This window comes from Benincasa hispida, chromosome 7 (assembly GCF_009727055.1).
Source record: "Benincasa hispida cultivar B227 chromosome 7, ASM972705v1, whole genome shotgun sequence".
Lineage (NCBI taxonomy): Eukaryota > Viridiplantae > Streptophyta > Magnoliopsida > Cucurbitales > Cucurbitaceae > Benincasa > Benincasa hispida.
Genome location: NC_052355.1, coordinates 27,996,338 through 28,014,518, shown reverse-complemented (window position 1 = coordinate 28,014,518; position 18,181 = coordinate 27,996,338). Strand labels below are relative to the sequence as shown.

The 18,181-nt window shown below is 29.8% G+C and overlaps 1 protein-coding gene across 1 annotated transcript; it reads left to right on the top strand.

Annotated features, from left to right (window-relative positions):
- Positions 1–6,961: 6,961 nt before the first annotated feature.
- On the top strand, positions 6,962–16,385 carry LOC120081159 (4-coumarate--CoA ligase-like 5). The gene is made up of 5 exons (XM_039035840.1): positions 6,962–8,222; positions 8,352–8,617; positions 9,714–9,781; positions 9,870–9,972; positions 16,105–16,385. Exons 1-5 carry the CDS (start codon positions 7,094–7,096, stop codon positions 16,231–16,233), a joined length of 1,695 nt encoding a protein of 564 aa, XP_038891768.1. The 5' UTR covers positions 6,962–7,093; the 3' UTR covers positions 16,234–16,385.
- The last annotated feature ends 1,796 nt before the right edge of the window (positions 16,386–18,181 follow it).

The window sequence follows — 18,181 nt, the reverse complement described above, 5'->3', positions numbered from 1 at the left end:
CAAGGCCGCCGCATGCCACCAACGCATAGCACTGTCGCATGACATCAACGTATAGCACCGTCGCATGTCATCAACGCATAGCGTTGCAGCATAGCATTGACGCATAGCATCACCGTGTGACACCAACGCATAGTGCTGCCATATACCATCGACGCATACCCCCATTGCCGCATGCCATCCATCAGCGCATGCTACCAACGCAACCATCGCATCCATCGCAGCCGTCGCACCCCATGTGTTGATCTAACCTCCAAAAATAGTGGCTACCGCATGCGCTGCTCTTGGCCATACTTCAACCTCTCTCCATGCCCAAGTAACCTCCCAATACTTCATAGCCAACGCATGGCACCACACCAACGCATTATCCAACACTTAGTCATTTTTCTCATTGGCTTCCAAACATGGTTACTTTTGGCAATGCCTCTTGCCAATATTTTGGCCAACCATGCGTCCAACCTTACAAATGCATGGTTGCCTTTCAACTTATGCGTTAATGTCTCCTAACTCTTAACGCATGGGTCCTTTTGACATTACACTTAGCCAAATTTCATCAATTAAAGCTTAACTCAAAACTACTCAAGGAAAATCTATTCAAAACTTAGAAATTTCCTTCACTTCAACATAGGATACCCCCATTCCTCATGTCCCAACATGAGCGAATTAGGGTCACTTCTTTTGTAGCACTTTACAACTCCTTGTAACAATTATAGAGTAGGCCGCATCCAATAGTGTTACCAGAATAAGGTACGCAATCTTATTCATATACTATAGATCATTTTGACTATTTACTCAAACCTGATCCACTTTTATGTCTCCACATAAAGTTCAAGTACTCATCTAATAGTTAAGGGACTTTTAGGTTTATTGGATTTCAATTGAGCAAAATATCTATTCAATAACACCTTATTGAATTTTCAGAATAAGTTCGATTGTTTACAAATCACGAGTTTTAGGACATAAAACCCAACACGGGAAAGGGTGAAAAATGCGTCGGGAGATCCTCTCCCGACGAAAGATGGATTGTCGGGATTTTGATCGAGAAAAATCTGTCGGGAGAAGAACTCCCAACGCATAAAACAAGGCGTCGGGAGTATGTCGAGGAACTCCCGATGCCCGATGCCTTATACATGCGTTGGGAGTTCTTTGACCAACTCCCGATGCCTTGTTTTATGCGTCGGGAGTTCTTGAACTCACAACGGTTTGTTTCATGCGTTGGGAGTTCTCGAACTCCCGACGATTTGTTACAGGAACTCCTGACACACTAAAACATGCGTGGGGAGTTCCTTCATTAGTTGAATATTGGATTTTTAATTTTTTTTAATTTATAATTTGTAATTTTTTTAAAAAAATTTGATCTAAATAACTTGTAAAACATAAAACCAACTCAAACAAATTCACATAATAAATAAAACAAAGAAAACGAATCCATACTATAACAAATAAATGAAAAGTTACAATATCCTACAATAAAACAAAGTCAATATTAAATAAAATATTTTTTTTTTAAAGAAATACATGGAAGAAATAAAATGAAAACAACGTCAATAAATACAAAAAAGAAAACAATGTCTGAAACACAGCATCTTGAACAATCGTCCAACCTCATCTCCGAACAGCATCTTACAATAAAACAATAACATTCAAATGTCATAATCTTTAAATATCCACAACACGTTCAAACTTCATAAACAAAACATCTACAAATGTCATAATCACCCAACCAAACTTCATAAATAAACAATCTAAACCAAACTTCATAAACAAGAACGAACACACATAAAACTCAAATTTTCTCCCCAAAACAATCTAAACCAATCTTGACCTACCCCCTACAACACATTCGAACTTCATAAATATTCAAACACACAAAAACTCCAAGACAAAACGAGTATAATAAAACTCTACCCACCCCCCACGACAAACCTGAAACTTCTCATAAACAAAAAACACACAAAAACTTACAAATTCAACTCCAAAACGATTACAACCGAACTCTATGCACCCCTACAACATATTCAAACTTCATAAACAAGAACGAACAAACATAAAACTCAAACTTTCTCCCCAAAACAATCTAAATCAATCTTGACCCACCCTCCCACAACACATTTGAACTTCATAAACATTCATAAACACACAAAAACTCCAAGTTCAATGATAAAACGAGTATAATCAAACTCTATCCACCCCCCACGACGAACATGAAACTTCTCATAAACATAAAAAAACACACAAAAACATACAAATTCAACTCCAAAACGATTACAACCAAACTTTACGCACCCCTGCAACATATTCAAATTTCATAAACAAGAACGAATACACATAAAACTCAAACTCTATCATTACCAATATGCTAGAAATTAAACATTACCAATATTACCAATATTACCAATATGCTAAAAATTAAAAACAACAAATGAGATAGATGCTAGAAACATTACATTTAATTTAAGGAACAAAAAATGAGATAGATGCTAAATGACAATAAATCAAAGCAATAGTAATCGGATTTCAAAGACTAATCGAATTTCAAATTCATGAGAAATTAAACAATGGCTTAAATTAATTCAAAAAATAAGAGAAAGGAAATGAAAGGGATGTGAGCGAACCTTGTTGAAAGCTTGTAAAGAACAACAAATTCGCAAGCAATGAAGGGGGAAGGCGGCAGTGCGAAGGGGGAAGGGAAAGGCGACGACGAAGCAACAAAGGGAAGAGGAAGGGGCGGCAGCAAAAGGGGAAATAGAAGGAATAGGCGGCTGCGCAAGGGGGAAGGGGTAGCGGCGACGGCGTAAAGGAGAAGGGAAAAGGGAAGGGGGAGTGGCGGCGAGTGCAAGGGGAAGGGAAGAGGAAAAAGGGCGGGCGACTAGGGTTGATAATGAGAAGAAGGGGAAATTGAAGAAGAAATGATCTAGTTTTTACCAGATCCAATCTCCCAACGTCGCCCGACGGGTTTCTTTAGGTTATAAACTCCTGACGGGTTTTTACGTCGTCGGGAGTTCCTTAGGAACTCTCGATAGTCCATTACGGCGTCGGGAGAGACCCTGTCTCCCGACGATCGATTTAGGCGTCAGGGGAGCTCATTTTTCTTGTAGTGTATATATATTTGTTTCCAATCTTAATAGTATATTTTATATATTGTAATATTTGCAAACATTTAAAAAAAATGTTCTAACGTATATTTAAAAATAACAATGAATCTAAACTATGGTGTATGTATATATAAAAATCATTTTACTAGTATATTTAAAAATATGTTGAAATATTTAAAAACGTTTTACCATTTTACTAGTATATTTTATATATTGGTTTGAATATTTGCAAACATCTAACATAATGTTCTAAGGTACAGAGACGTACATATCAAAGCAACGGAATATTGATACCTAATTAGAAGTGCATATATATCATAATACTTGGGATATATACATCAAATAAACAATGAAATGTATTGACATACATATCAAAACATATTTGAGTAGATATCAAATATATTTACTAGTATATGTCATATATTTTTTAGAATATTTTCAAATAAGCAATTAAATATATTACATGCACAAATGAACAAACAATGAAATATTTCACATAATATCAAAAATCAATATGAAAAACGAAATGGTGATTTATATCAAGAATCGAATAAATCTCTAATTCATATACTGTGGTATATTTCATATATTTGTTAGAATATTTTCAAATACTTAACAAAATGTTCTGAGGTATATTTTAAATAACCATGAATTCGGAAAAAAAAAATACGTGAAACCAACAAAAATAGAAAATAAAATTTCATTAAATGCATTTTCTCTTTCCAATTAAATTAAATAAAGGAAAAAATCTCAAAATTTATCTCTCCATTTGAAAATGTTAGAAAATCATATTAAATGCATTTTCTCTCTCCATCATTAAAAAAACTTCCTAAATAAGGAAATATATATAAAAATCGAAAATAAAAATAATAAAAAAAGACAAATTTGTCAAAATAATACTAAAAGCCTTTTTTGAAAAAAATTCAAACTTGAAAGACATTTTTGAAAAATATGATCCAAAGATGATAACTTATGTAAATATATATATTTTTTAAACTCTTGACCCAATTCAACCCAAGAAAAATAGAAAAATTCAATCCAACTCATCTCAAAATCCAATCCAACTCTTATAATTCGGATGGAATAATCCAAATTATTCGAATTGTCGGGTTATTTGAACACCATTCTTCCAAAGTTTCAATTATTGTCTAGGGGTTGAATTACAAAAGTGCATAGTATAATAAGTCAAGTAATGCAAACAAAAGCACAATTCCAATGGAAGGTCTCCATCATATCCTATCATTTATTTTCTCAAAAGTGACATTTGATTTCATTTCATCCTCAAAGTAATGACCAAAAAAATATCAATTTACAAGATAAAATATGGGTGTCACCCTCCATTTCAAGGCCCATGATGTATATGGTATATTCTCAATTCTCATTATACTCCTTGTCTCACCCATGCTAACTTCTTAATTTAAAGTCTTTTTCTCTCTCTTTTACAAATTCTCATATGATAATATATAAAATATTGAAATATCATTTTGATCTTCATATTTTGAAATTTATTCAATTTTAGTCTCTGTATTTTATATTATTCATTTCTAATCCTTATATACTTTCAATAAATCTTAATTTTGATTCTTCAGAGTTAAATTTTACCAAAATTTATTAAATAGTAGCAACAATTTTCATGAAAGAAAATACAACATGTGAATATATTTTTCAAATTTATAGTAAAAATATAATTAAATAATATAAAATTTTGAGAAAAAAAACAAAACAAAAAATAAACTAGCATTAGGAATGAAATTACGATTTATTGAAAGTACAATGACTAAAATTGGACAAATAAAAGTATAGAGACTAAAATTAAACAATTTTCAAACTATTGGAACTAAAATAACATTTTAACCTATATAAAATCATTGTGTTTTAATTATTTTGACGAGTTCTCACTACTTTACCTATTAAGATTACAATTCATTTCTATATATATAATATTGTAAATTGGATAAATATCAATTTATATCCCTAAACTTTGGGGATTGTATCAATTTAAACTCTCTATTATATTTTATTTATTTGGATACACTTATGAATGTTTATGATTTAAATTGATATATTTATGAATGTTCAGGGTTTAAATTGATATATTTATGAATGTTCAGGGTTTAAATTGATATACTTATGAAAGTTTAAGGTTTAAATTGATATAATTATTAATTTGAAGTTTAAATTGATACAACTCCCAAAGTTCAGAGTTTAAATTGATACAATTGTTAGTTTAGGATTTAAATTGATATAACACCCAAAGTTCAAGGATATAAATTAATATTTTCCCTTGTAAATTTTTTGACATGAATTCTTCGTAGTAGCTCGTTTGAGCATAATTCGATGAGGCAATTATTATCATTTATATTAGGGGTGGCCATTCAAATCGCAAAAATCGAATCATATCTAGAAATCGAATCGAACCAAACCGAAAACTCAGTGAAACCAAAAATGCGGTTCGGTTAGGTTTGAAGAAATTTTGAAACCGAATTAATTCAATTCGGTTCGGTTTCAATTTTGAAAACCAAATTTGAAACCGAACCGAACCCTTTNATTTAAAGAACAAAACCAAATTTAAAATCAAACCGAACCGAATCATTTTTTAATTAAAAAAATATAACATAGATTTTTTAAAAATACCAAAACCGAATTTAAAATCGAACTGAACCGCATTCGATTCGGTTTGAACCAATAAATCGATTTGATTTTACATATAAAAAATTCGATTTGACCACTAAACCGAACCAAACTATTTCCGCCCTAATTTATATCATATTTATTGAATTGAAAACAGTAACATTGAAAAAAATATTTGTAGTGGTCAATGAAAGGAGATTGAGGTTTCGAAGACATTATTACAATTAACAACCGTCATTAAACACTTTATACATTTTTTTCAAATCCTGTTTATTACCATTGAATTATATACTCTTATTAAACAATACAAATTTATTAGTGAGCGTACAAAAGTTTGACCATAGACAATAGAGACATCAACCTAAAGTTTTGATACAAAGTTGATAGATGTTCCTTAGGAGATCTAAATAATTGAATATAACTTTTTATTTTATCTAAAAAATAATCTTGAATTTCGAAAAAATTTGATAATATATTAAAAAAAAATAAAAAATATTTTTATGATTTGTGTGAAAAATATTTCTAAAATTTCAAAAGTACATGACTTAATATATAATTCAATTTTAATATACGTATAATTTTTTTCATCGTTGCCATCCACTTTTAACTGTAAAGATATTTTAGCATCTTTTACAGACATTGTTCGCATAACATTTTTCTAGTACCACATAACTATTTTTTTACATTTTTTTTTTTAAAGTTTACATTATTGATTGTCACATCAAATAATATTATAAATAATGGCACTATGTTTTTTTTTTTTTTTTTTTTACATCAATTACCTCCACAATCATTTATCAATGTTCACACTAGTTATTTTTTTAATTAAAGTTCAAGGTCCCACACTTTTCAAACTACATCAACATTATTATAATGAACCCATTATTTAGTGGATTTCTTTTAATTTATCCATATATTTTTTTAAAATAATAAAAACCGATTGAAAATACTTTCAATTCTATCCATATTTACTAGATGTAATCTACTCTAATGTTTTATCATATTTATAAATAATTTAGTTCGTTTTTTTATATTTAAAAGCAGACACTTTTTTAAGCAATTTATCCACGATTTTTAGCCGGCCAAATTAGATCCAATTTTGTGTTAAAAAAAAAAAAAAAAAGTTTTTAAGAAAAAATCAAGTAAAGACGAAAAACAACATCGATTATGTCGCCTAAAAGCCAAATGGAGTCTTAAAAATAATAAAATAGTAACAACTATTTTTTGTATATATTAAAATAATAATAACTTTAATTTCACGCAAATTGCACGGTTTAAAAACACAAATTTATCGTCCCGATTCCCGCCCGTTTCTGATCCCCTTTCACCAACGAACCGATTCTTGATCATTCAGTCATCAACGCAAGAACATGTCCGGTGAAGAATCCTGCACTGCGCCGGCCGCCGTGGAATTTCAGCCGCAGAACTCTCCTGGCGGTTACAATGTGAAAACGGCGGTTTATCATTCACTCATACAGCTTGATGAAGCTCCTATAATCTCCACCAGACAAGACCTTAACACGGCCACTTTCGTTTTATCACAGTTTCCGACGGCCGAATCGCGAGTTGCTCTCATTGACTCAGTCACGAGCTCGCGAGTTACTTATGGACAACTCAGTGTGTCGATTCGCTCCCTTGCTTGCGGACTTTATCACGCACTCGGAGTTCGAAAAGGCGATGTGGTGTTCGTTTTATCGGCGAATTCTGTTCTGTATCCAGTGATCTGTTTGGCTGTGATGTCGATTGGTGCGGTGATAACGACAGCCAATCCAATCAATACCGCATCGGAAATCGGAAAGCAAGTGCGTGATTCAGGTGCGAAACTCGCTGTTTCGGCACCGGAGGAGCTTCACAAATTGAGTCCAACTGGAATTCCGACAATTCTAACTACTCGGTCTTCCTATGGCGACACTTTATCAGTGGAAGAGTTGATCGAATCCTGTAGCGAATCGTTTGAGCCATTGCCGAAAATAGAAGTAACTCAGTCGGATCCGGCGGCGATCTTGTACTCGTCAGGAACGACCGGGACGAGTAAAGGAGTAGTTCTAACTCATTCAAATATCATCTCTGTTATCGAACTTCTGACCTGGTGCGTCGACTCAACTTCCTCTCAACACGACGTGTTTTTGTGCTTCATTCCGATGTTTCACATCTATGGCCTCGTCTTCTTCGGGCTCGGACTGTTCTGTAGAGGAATCACCACAGTTTTGATGCAGAGATTCAATTTCCAGTCCATGATCGCCGCAATTGAAAAGCACAAAATCAATAACATACCGGCAGTACCTCCAGTGATTTTAGGGCTGGTGAAATCGGGCGACGGTTCTGATTTTTCATCGCTAAGACGTGTTGGATCTGGTGCTGCACCGCTCGGAAAAGACGTAGAAGAAGCTTTCCGAGAGAAATTTCCATGGGTGGAGCTTCGTCCAGGATATGGCTTAACGGAGAGTACCGGTGCAGCGACATGGATGATCACAGACAAAGACGCCAAAGCTCATCCAGGTACTACAATTCATATTAATTCGTAATCTTCTTTCATTTGTGGATCTGAAAATTAGTATTAGCCGTATAGATCGAACAAATTGTGGTATATTATATCTAACCATTGATATTCACATTGCTAATTACAAGGTTCGTGTGGAATGTTGATGCCGAGTTTTTTTGCAAAGATTGTGGACGTTGAAACAGGAGAGGGAGTGGCGCCGATGAAGGAAGGCGAGTTGTGGTTGAAGAGTCCAACGATTATGAAAGGATATCTTGGAAACAAGGAAGCAACAGAAGCCACCATTGATGAAGAAGGATGGTTGAAAACAGGAGATCTCGGGTACATAGATGAAGATGGCTTCCTTTACATAGTTGATCGAATCAAAGAACTGATCAAACACAATGGATATCAGGTACAAACAAACACATCAATTTCAATCCTGTAAAATTAAGTCAAATTATGAGTATAGCATCAAGTTTCACGTTTGTGTTTATTGAGTTTCAAACTTTTAAAAGTGTTTATTAAGTTACAAATTCTTAATTTCGTGTTTTATGTATTTAAACCCTCAATTGTCTAAAATTGGAATCCTAATTCATAACCATTTACGCTGCATTCGATAAGATTTGATTTTTTGTTTGTTTGTTTTTTTTAATAAATTAAGTAAACACTATTTTCACTTCTAAATTTATTTTTTTATCAATAATTTAAAAAATCAAGCCAAAATTTAAAAACTAAAAAAAAATAGATTTTAAAATTTTATTTTTATTTTTAGAATTTGGCTAAGAATTCTAATATTGTACTCAAAATGTAAATCATTGTAAAGAGGAAATAGACTAAATTTTTAAAAACTAAAAACAAAAAATAAAATACCAAATAGGACCTTAGTTTATTTATTTTTAGTTTTAAAAAATCAAGTCTATAAACACTCTTTTCACCATTAAATTATCTAATTTCTATCAATGTTTTTAAAAAACCAAGTTAAGTTTTAAAAAATTAAACAAAATAGTTTTAAATTTAGATAAGAATTCAACTCTTTTATTTAAAAATTGAAAATCATGGTAAGAAATTTAGAAAAAATAGATTTAATTTTTAAAATAAAAAAATTAAGAAAACTACACTGTTTACTAAACACTATTTTCACACATTAACTTTTTTTTATTATCTATTTTTTTATAAGAGTATTTTTAATAATAAGCTTAATTTTGAAAACCACAAAATAAAATAAAAAATAAAAAATAAAAAATTGGATTAAGTTAAGTGTTTAATCCGGACAGATAAAAATTATGACAAATAAGTAAAAATCAAATATAATTTTAAAAAACTAAATAGTTATCAAACGTGATTTAAATTTTTAATTTTGTTTTAGGTAGATACGTGATTTAAAAATTTTTAAATTGAAGGACTAGATTTGTAGTTTTAACTGAGAGACGAGTCACATGACTGAATTTATAATTTTATAAAATTATCCTATCATAATCTGATTAAGGGCAAGAACTTTTGAATTTCAGGTTGCTCCAGCAGAACTTGAAACAATTCTTTTGAGCCATACAGAAATTCTAGATGCTGCCGTTATACCGTGAGTTGTTTAGTCTGTTTCTCTTAATTCTCTCTTTAAACCTCAAAGGGATCCAGCATTGAACGTTGAGAATGGACTGTGTTTGCAGAATGGAGGATGAAGCCGCCGGACAGATTCCGGTGGCTTGTGTGGTGAAAGCACCCACTTCTAAGCTCACAGAAGAACAAGTCATTCAATTTGTCGCTTCTCAGGTACTTTCTCTTTGCACCCGCCTCCTAATTTTTCATGGGCCCTTAATGGGTCCAGATGGGCCTGCCTTAGCCCACGCAACCGTCCAAATATCTGTCATATTCATTTTCTCAAGAGACGGTTAGCGTAATATGAAATGTGAATTATATCTTGGAAATAATAGTAGTACATAAAAAAAAAAAAAAAAAAAAAAAAAAAAAAAAAAAACTGACAAACAAGTAAGAGGTTTGAATCACGATCTCTAGATCTCATTTGCTAATCATTTCATTTTTTTCTTTTTAGTTTCTGAAAGTTAAGTATATTCCATTTCTACTTTTTATAATGATTTGCCACTTTCTTTAGTACAATTGCTGAATTTTTAGCCAAATTCCAAAAACAAATATGAGTTTTTAAAAGCTATTTTTTTAGTTTTCAAATTTTGAATTAGTTTTTTAAACCACAGTAGATAATAAAAGAAGAAATATGGAGGTGAAAGTAGTATCTTTAAGCTTAATTTTCAAAAATAAAAAACAAAAAACTAAGGTTCCGATTAGTAACCATTTGGTTTTTTAATTTCGCTTTTGAAAATTAAGTATATGTCATCCATATTTCTTACAATGAAATGCATCTTTCTTAAATACAATGGTTGAATTTTTAGTCAAATTCCAAAAATAAAAACAACTTTTTGAAAACTATTTTTTTAGTTCTCAAAATTTGGCTTGGTTTTTTAAATCATTGGTGAAAAGTAGATAACAAATGAAGAAATTTGGAGTTGGAAGTAGTGTACAAAGCTTAATTTTCAAAAAAAAAAAAAAAAAAAAACAAAACAAAATGGTTACCAAACAAAGCCTTGACTTTTATAGAAATAACAATTTAATTATAATTTGTAACGATATAATCATTTATGATAATAAATCTCATCAAAATTAAGTGTTAATTTTTAAAATTATCAACTTAATTTTTATCCTAACGTGAGTATAGCTCAATTGACGTGAAGTTGTAGGAGTGTTCAAATAACTCGACAATCCGAACAACTCGGACTACCTAACCCAAAATGTATAGGTTGAGTTCGGTTAGTTTTGTTCGGCTTGAGTTAGGCTAAACTTTTTCTATTTTTGTTTAGTTGGGTTAGGTTATGGGTCGGCTAAAAAAATTGGGTTGACCCAACCCTGTATGTATGTATGTATGTATGTATGTATGTATGGCTCAATTGACATGAAATTGTAAGGATGTTCAAATAACTCGGACTATCCAACCCAAAATGTAATGGTTGGGTTGGGTTAGTTTTGGTTTTGGATTGGGTTAAACTTTTTCTATTTTTATTGGGTTGGGTTGGGTTGGGTCATGGATCAACTAACAAAAATTGGGTTGAGCGAACCCAACTTGAATTACATATGTGTGAAGAAGTAGGTGAATACTCGCAGTGGAAAAGATCGTGTCCCAATTTAGATTTTATCGAACAATAATTAAAGGACAGAAACACAAGGTAAACAAAGCCTATTAAGCATGCTTCTACCGTGCAATTAGAGAGGAAGGGATTCACATATCCTTGAAGATCAATTCTTCGTGTTCCTCTCCAATTCGTGTCATCTTCTCCCGATCTCACGAATACCGCAATCGGACACGACCAGGGGGTCTTCCTCATTATTCTCAAGGACGAGAATTGTGCAGAGGTGTGGACTTGCACTCAATTTTGGCTTGAGGGAAGAAAAAGATTGTGAGAGTTTTAAACATTTTGCAAAACTTAGAGAGAAGGTGAATTAGAGAGAGAATGACATTTCTCTCTCCTCCTACCATTTGTTACGTGAGAGAGGGAGATAAATAAGGGGTAGGGAAGTAATAAATTCTTCCTCTTTAATAATAATTAAATTCAAATTCAAATATTTGAATTTAATATATATATATATATATATATATATATATATATATAAACCACTTAATATATACAAACTATATGTTATATCACATATATAACATAGATAACCTATAGTTAATGTTATATCACATATAACATAAAACTATAGTTTTAACTTATAGTTAATAATTCTCTCAAATAACCTAAGCTATTAATATGGTTTACATTCATATTAATCTTAACTTATAGTTTTTATATGAATCACAATCATATAAACTAATATTCAAATCACATTCAAATAATAATCTCTCTCAACCAATTATATAAATTTAATATGAATCATATTCATATTAATTATAACATATAGTTTCTACGTGAATCATATTCACATATGTAATATTTGAATCATATTCAAATATTTATTTCTCTCATGAAACTATATATATTTAATATGAATCGTATTCACATTAAATTTTAACATATATATTTAATATGAATCGTATTCACATTAAATTTTATATGAATCATATTCATATAATTAATATTCGAATCATATTCAAATACTTATTTTCTCATAAAAATATATAAATTTAATATGAATTATATTCATACAATTAATATTTGAATCATATTCAAATATTTATTTATCTCATAAAATTATATAATGTATCAATATACATTATTTAATTAATTTGAACAATTCAAATTAAACCAAAATTAATTTGAGTCTCATCAGTCTTCATTAAGCTAACGATGGGAGCTTATGAACCTACAGATTGAAGTTCTAATGATACGAGATTAATTGATTAATATTCATTAATTAAATTAATCAACATTCATTAATTGTTGATCACTCCACTAAAGATTGGCAGCTGAACTCTTCGCACTATAGATATATTTCCATATCCATTGGATATAACCAATCAACAGTGTGCTGACCTTTCAAAAATTGCTTGTAAGTACAACTGTGTCAAATTACCGTTTTATCATTGATCCCTCTAATGAACAATTAATCATAGTCCAATTATAACTGAATCTCTCTCGGGTCAGGAGAAGATGAGGCGTCTCATTGTTCAAGTCCCGGAATCAGCCCTTAAGGGATCAATTTATCTTCTTACCCTAACTATAGGGAATGAGTGAATTTATTCTTGTGTAGTTGTGTTTCCAGCTCCTTAATTAGATGAATCCCCAAAATGGTAGGTTTATTGAGTTGACAAATCTGACCACCCTCACTTATACAAATCAAAGGAACGCCCTTATAAGCAAGAGTTCACAACTCATTCAGGATTAAGATCAAATCACCTATGATCGTCCTGGTGAAATGTAAGTCTCTTCCAACAATGACGTATAAAAAGAGACTTAACATTTTGTAGTCCGATCTTTATACAAACTCTTTTGTATAAGATACCCCGCTTACACGTCTCCACAAGAATGAACATGATCAGATCATTTGTAGTACTTTACAACAATTGTAACAACTACAAAGCGGGTCATATCAGTAGTGTTACCTGGATAAGATACACAATTTTATCTATATACTAAACCATTTAGGTTATCACTTAAACATGATCCACCTGTATGTCTCCACATACATGTTTAAGTTAGATCAGATAACCTTGGATCTTAAGTTAATGGATTATTGCACAAATAAAATAAAATTAATCAACCATTGATTCAACTAACATAAAACTATGAGACTTTAGGGCATACACCCCAACAATATATATATATATCTTCGTTTAAAGTTTGCAATAAATGTCATAGATATTTGGTATTTAGCATTTGAATTTTATGAGATTTCAGTTATTAGTCATGTGTCGTATATAAGCTATAACTCGACAACCCAACCCGAATTTTAAGAGTTGGGTTGGAGACTTTATTTAAGTCATTTGGGTTGCCAACTCAATCAACCCGAATTTTCGGGTTGGTCCAAAAAATACCATCAACCCAACCCAACCCATGTACCCCTATGAAGTTGTACTATCAACTTCAAGATCCTAAGATTCGATCTCTCCCCTCCCACATATTGTCAAAAGAAAAAAAAAATAGTTTTTGTAGTTTAGAAAGTTGATCCTTAATCAGTCATCTTCATCATATTTTTCACGATATGGACTAAATTGTTACAGTTTGTAAAGTACATACTAAATTGTTATAAATTTTAATAGAATATAAAATAAAGTTTAGAAGATTAATTATCGTTTTTATAAAAGTTTGGATCAAAAGTATTTTTTAACCTTGAAAAATTATCAAATATTTTATAGGTTAAATTTCAAATTTGGTCCTTATAATTTGTAGACATTTTAAATGTAATCCTTATAATTTGATAAATTCCTCCTAAATAGTTCTAGTATGGACTATGTTTTTCTAGTTTATCAAACCATATATAGAAATTAAATTCTAAGTTTTAAAATAATAGGAATTAAATTTTAACTTTTAGGATCAAATTTGAAAATTAGTTTATTTATTCATGTGTAAGGACATATATCTTCAATTACTATATTAGTTATTAGCGAATTGTCAAGACTTATTAAGACTTATTGAGAGTTTATTCAAGTAGTTTGAAGCTGTGAAATTGAATCTCTAGTGAGTTTGTTTATTTTCATGAAATATATAAATCTACATTACATACTTTTAGGCTTTCAATACTTTGACCCAAATACCCATTTTGACCTAACACACAAATCTACCCATCAATCGCAATACATAACTTTAAAATTTACTGCTTATTTCTCATGAACAATCTCAACATAAATTACCTTAAAGTCAAACTTTCTACGCTTAAGTTTAAATAACAAGATGAGTTTATCAATTTTGAGGCATATGTTTATTTGGTCATGTATTTTTTAAAATGTTCAATGATTTAATTAATAGGTTCCTGATAAATTTAATTTATTTGAAAAATTAATTCATTTTAATTAGATTCAAACTTGAATTTTATAACTAATAAAATCTTAAAATTTTGAATTTGAGTTGAGTAGATTCGTGAATTATAAAAAGAAAAGTACAAAAGTTCACAAATTAAATTTGTAATTTTAAAAATTTAGCACCAAAATGGACATAAATTTCAAAAGTGAAGGACTAAATTTGCTAACCTAGTTTAATAATTGAAATGGAAGCTTATCTCAATTTCTAAACTTGATAAGGTATAGTATAATGTTTTTTCCTTTTTCTTTTTTTGGAGATATAATATAAGTTTTATAATCTTTAGCTCTAACTGAGGAGACCTATTATTAGGGACTTTATTAGTTGAATTGCATTCGCGCCCTTACTATTAAACTCCAAATTAAGTAATATATCAACATGGATCTAATCTTAAATTGAAAAGTTGACTTGAAATTATGGATGGCATGTAATGTTATAAAAGGGTACAACAAACAATTAACATGATTTTTTGAAATTTTAGATTTGTTAAACTAAGTTTTTTACCGCCCACTTCAGGTGGATCAACTACCGAGATTTAGTTAGAAAATTATAACTTTTCCTAATTTATTCATTGTTTCAGGCCTTCAATATGGAATCTCATACAATATTAACACTGAGATTCTACTATTTTTTTTCTTCCAAATTTTATACCAAATCTTATATTATTTTCAAATTTTCTCCAATTTTGATTATTTTTACCAAATTTTATATCAAATTTTTATATGGTTTTTCAAATTTGTACTCTAATTTTTGTTTCCACGATCATATGAATTTCCAAATGAATTTACCCCATTACGATTTTTCAAATGGATCTTAAGTGCAGTGTGATTTTTAAATTTCTGTAAAAGATCAAATTTTACAAATAAAAAAAAATTTAGATAACATAAAAAATCTCGGTGCTAATATGTCCTAGATTTCACCAAGAAAGCCCAATTATATAAAATCTCGATGTTAATTTTGTCCAAGATGTACTGAGATTCTTTATATCTCCCAAATTTTACTTAATTTTTGGCAAAATTTGATCTTTGGATTGAAAATTTTGAAAAATTAGGTAAGATTTGATATAAAATATGAAAAGATTATATAATATTTAAAAAAATTGATAGAATCTTGATGGTAACTGTCTGAGATTTCACCAAAAACAATTGATAGGTTAGAAAAAGTTAAATTTTCATGTAAATCTTGGTAGAAATCTTGCGCGAGATAGACGGTAAAGAACTAACGAATTTTCAAAAGATATAAAAAGATGAATCAACTTAGCAAAATGTCACTTTCTATCCATAATAAACATCGATATATAGTAATATTTTACTATATTTAAAAATATTTTCAATAATTTTATCATCTAAAGTAATTATTAAACTAAAAAAATTTTCAGGTTGCAGCTTACAAGAAGGTAAGAGGAGTGAGATTCATTAGTTCCATTCCAAGGTCCCTTGCAGGCAAAATCTTGAGGAAGGATCTTGTCTCACAATTCAAACAACAACAACTTTTGTCCAAACTCTAAAAGAGCCTTTCAAATAAATTATTATTATTATTATTATATCTATGGTATATGATGGGCAATCTTTTTGAACCCTCTCTCTACCTCCTCAAAGAGAGAGACAACAAATGCATTGTAACTATCATATAATAATTAATAACAAAAATTCACCAAAAGATCCCAAGTGTATGGTTGTTAATTGATCTCTCTCTCTTTCACTAGCTCAAAAATTAAATTTTCAAATGATTAAGGTGGGATCACATTATCATTTTTAAGATTTATTGAAAGTTTAAAGATTAACTACAAAAAATACAGGGATTAAAATGATATTTTTTTTTAAAAAAAAAAAAAAAAAAAAAAAATCACACGTAAGTGCAAACTTGAAATGCATGTAAGCATTTTATTGGTTGAGAAACATATTATATACAAAGAAGAAAGAAAGTGGGCAAAAGCAAGAAGAAACTGCCATTTGTCAATCTAAGCTTACATTTGAAGAAAGATGAAGAAAATTGTAATTTTCCACTAAGGCAAAGCCAGGAAGATGACTTAGTGGCTTTATGGTCCATTAATTATGTGCCTTTGGAAGCTTCCAGTTCCTCCCCTCTCTCAAACATAAACTTCCCAAGCTTCAAACGTGTGAAAATGAAATCAATTTAAATTGTTCTAAAATTGTATGTATATGTATATGAATGTGTGTGTATATATATAAATGTCATGATCATACATGAAAATACAAAAAAAAAAAAATGATAATAAAAGATAAATAATTTTTGTTGACTAATTATTGCTACGCTTTTTATTGGAAAGAACCTTCAACTTACTTCTTGATAGATTATTTTTTTAATAATTCAAGAAAATTGTATAATTTATGCTAAAAATGTGATCAAATTCTTATATTTGTTAGAAAAGAGATGATCGTAGATATAGGAGGAAAATGACTATCTTCAATATATCTCGTACCAATCACGCAAATACCTAGGTGTCCGTGGTTCCCAACAATTTACTTGTTTATTTATTTATTTTTGAAGAAGGGTTTGCTTATTTATTAAATATAATAAAAATAGGTCAATAAGTCGTAAAAAAAAAAAGGTAAACAGAAAGTCTACTTACAAGTGCATAGGTTAATGTTGTTTATTCATTCATATATTGCACACAGCTGCGAGAAAAAGAAGAATAATAATGCTCTCTAGAATGTTCAATGTTCTGTCAATTGTCTATTGATCATAAATAAAATAATATTGTGCATCATGATCATGATCATGATTTATACCTCTAAACTTTGTGTGTTATATCAATTTAAACCTTAAATTTATAATTGTATCGATTTAAACCTTGAATTTTTTTGGATTGTATCGATTTAAACCATAAACTAATAATTGTATGAATTTAAAGCCTGAAGTTTTATAAGTGTATCAATTTAAACTCTGAACTTTCATAATTGTATCAACTTAAATCCTCTATTATGTTTTATTTAGATATACTTATGAAAGTTCATGGTTTAAATTGATATATTTATGATAGTTCAAGATTTAAATTGGTATAATTATGAAAGTTCAGTGTCTAAATTGATACAATTATTAGTTTGAAATTTAAATTGATAAAATTTCAAAAGTTCAGAGTTAAAATTGATACAACTCTTAAAGTTTAGGGTTTAAATAAATTGATACAATTCTTAGTTTAGGGTTTAAATTGATACAACTTTCAAAGTTTAGAAGTATAAATTGATATTTACCCTAATAATAATAGTAAAATATTCCTCTAAATTGAATTATAATATGTAGAATTTATGTAATGATTAATTAAAGAAGATGACACGTGGTTCACTATTTTAACGATGGTTAAATTATATGTTTAGTCTCTAAATTTCAAATTTATTTCAATTCAATCATTAAAGATGACTAATAGATTTATGAACTCTCTTTTCTTTTTATCTATTGTTTTTTGTACATCAATTATCAGGGGCAGATCTATG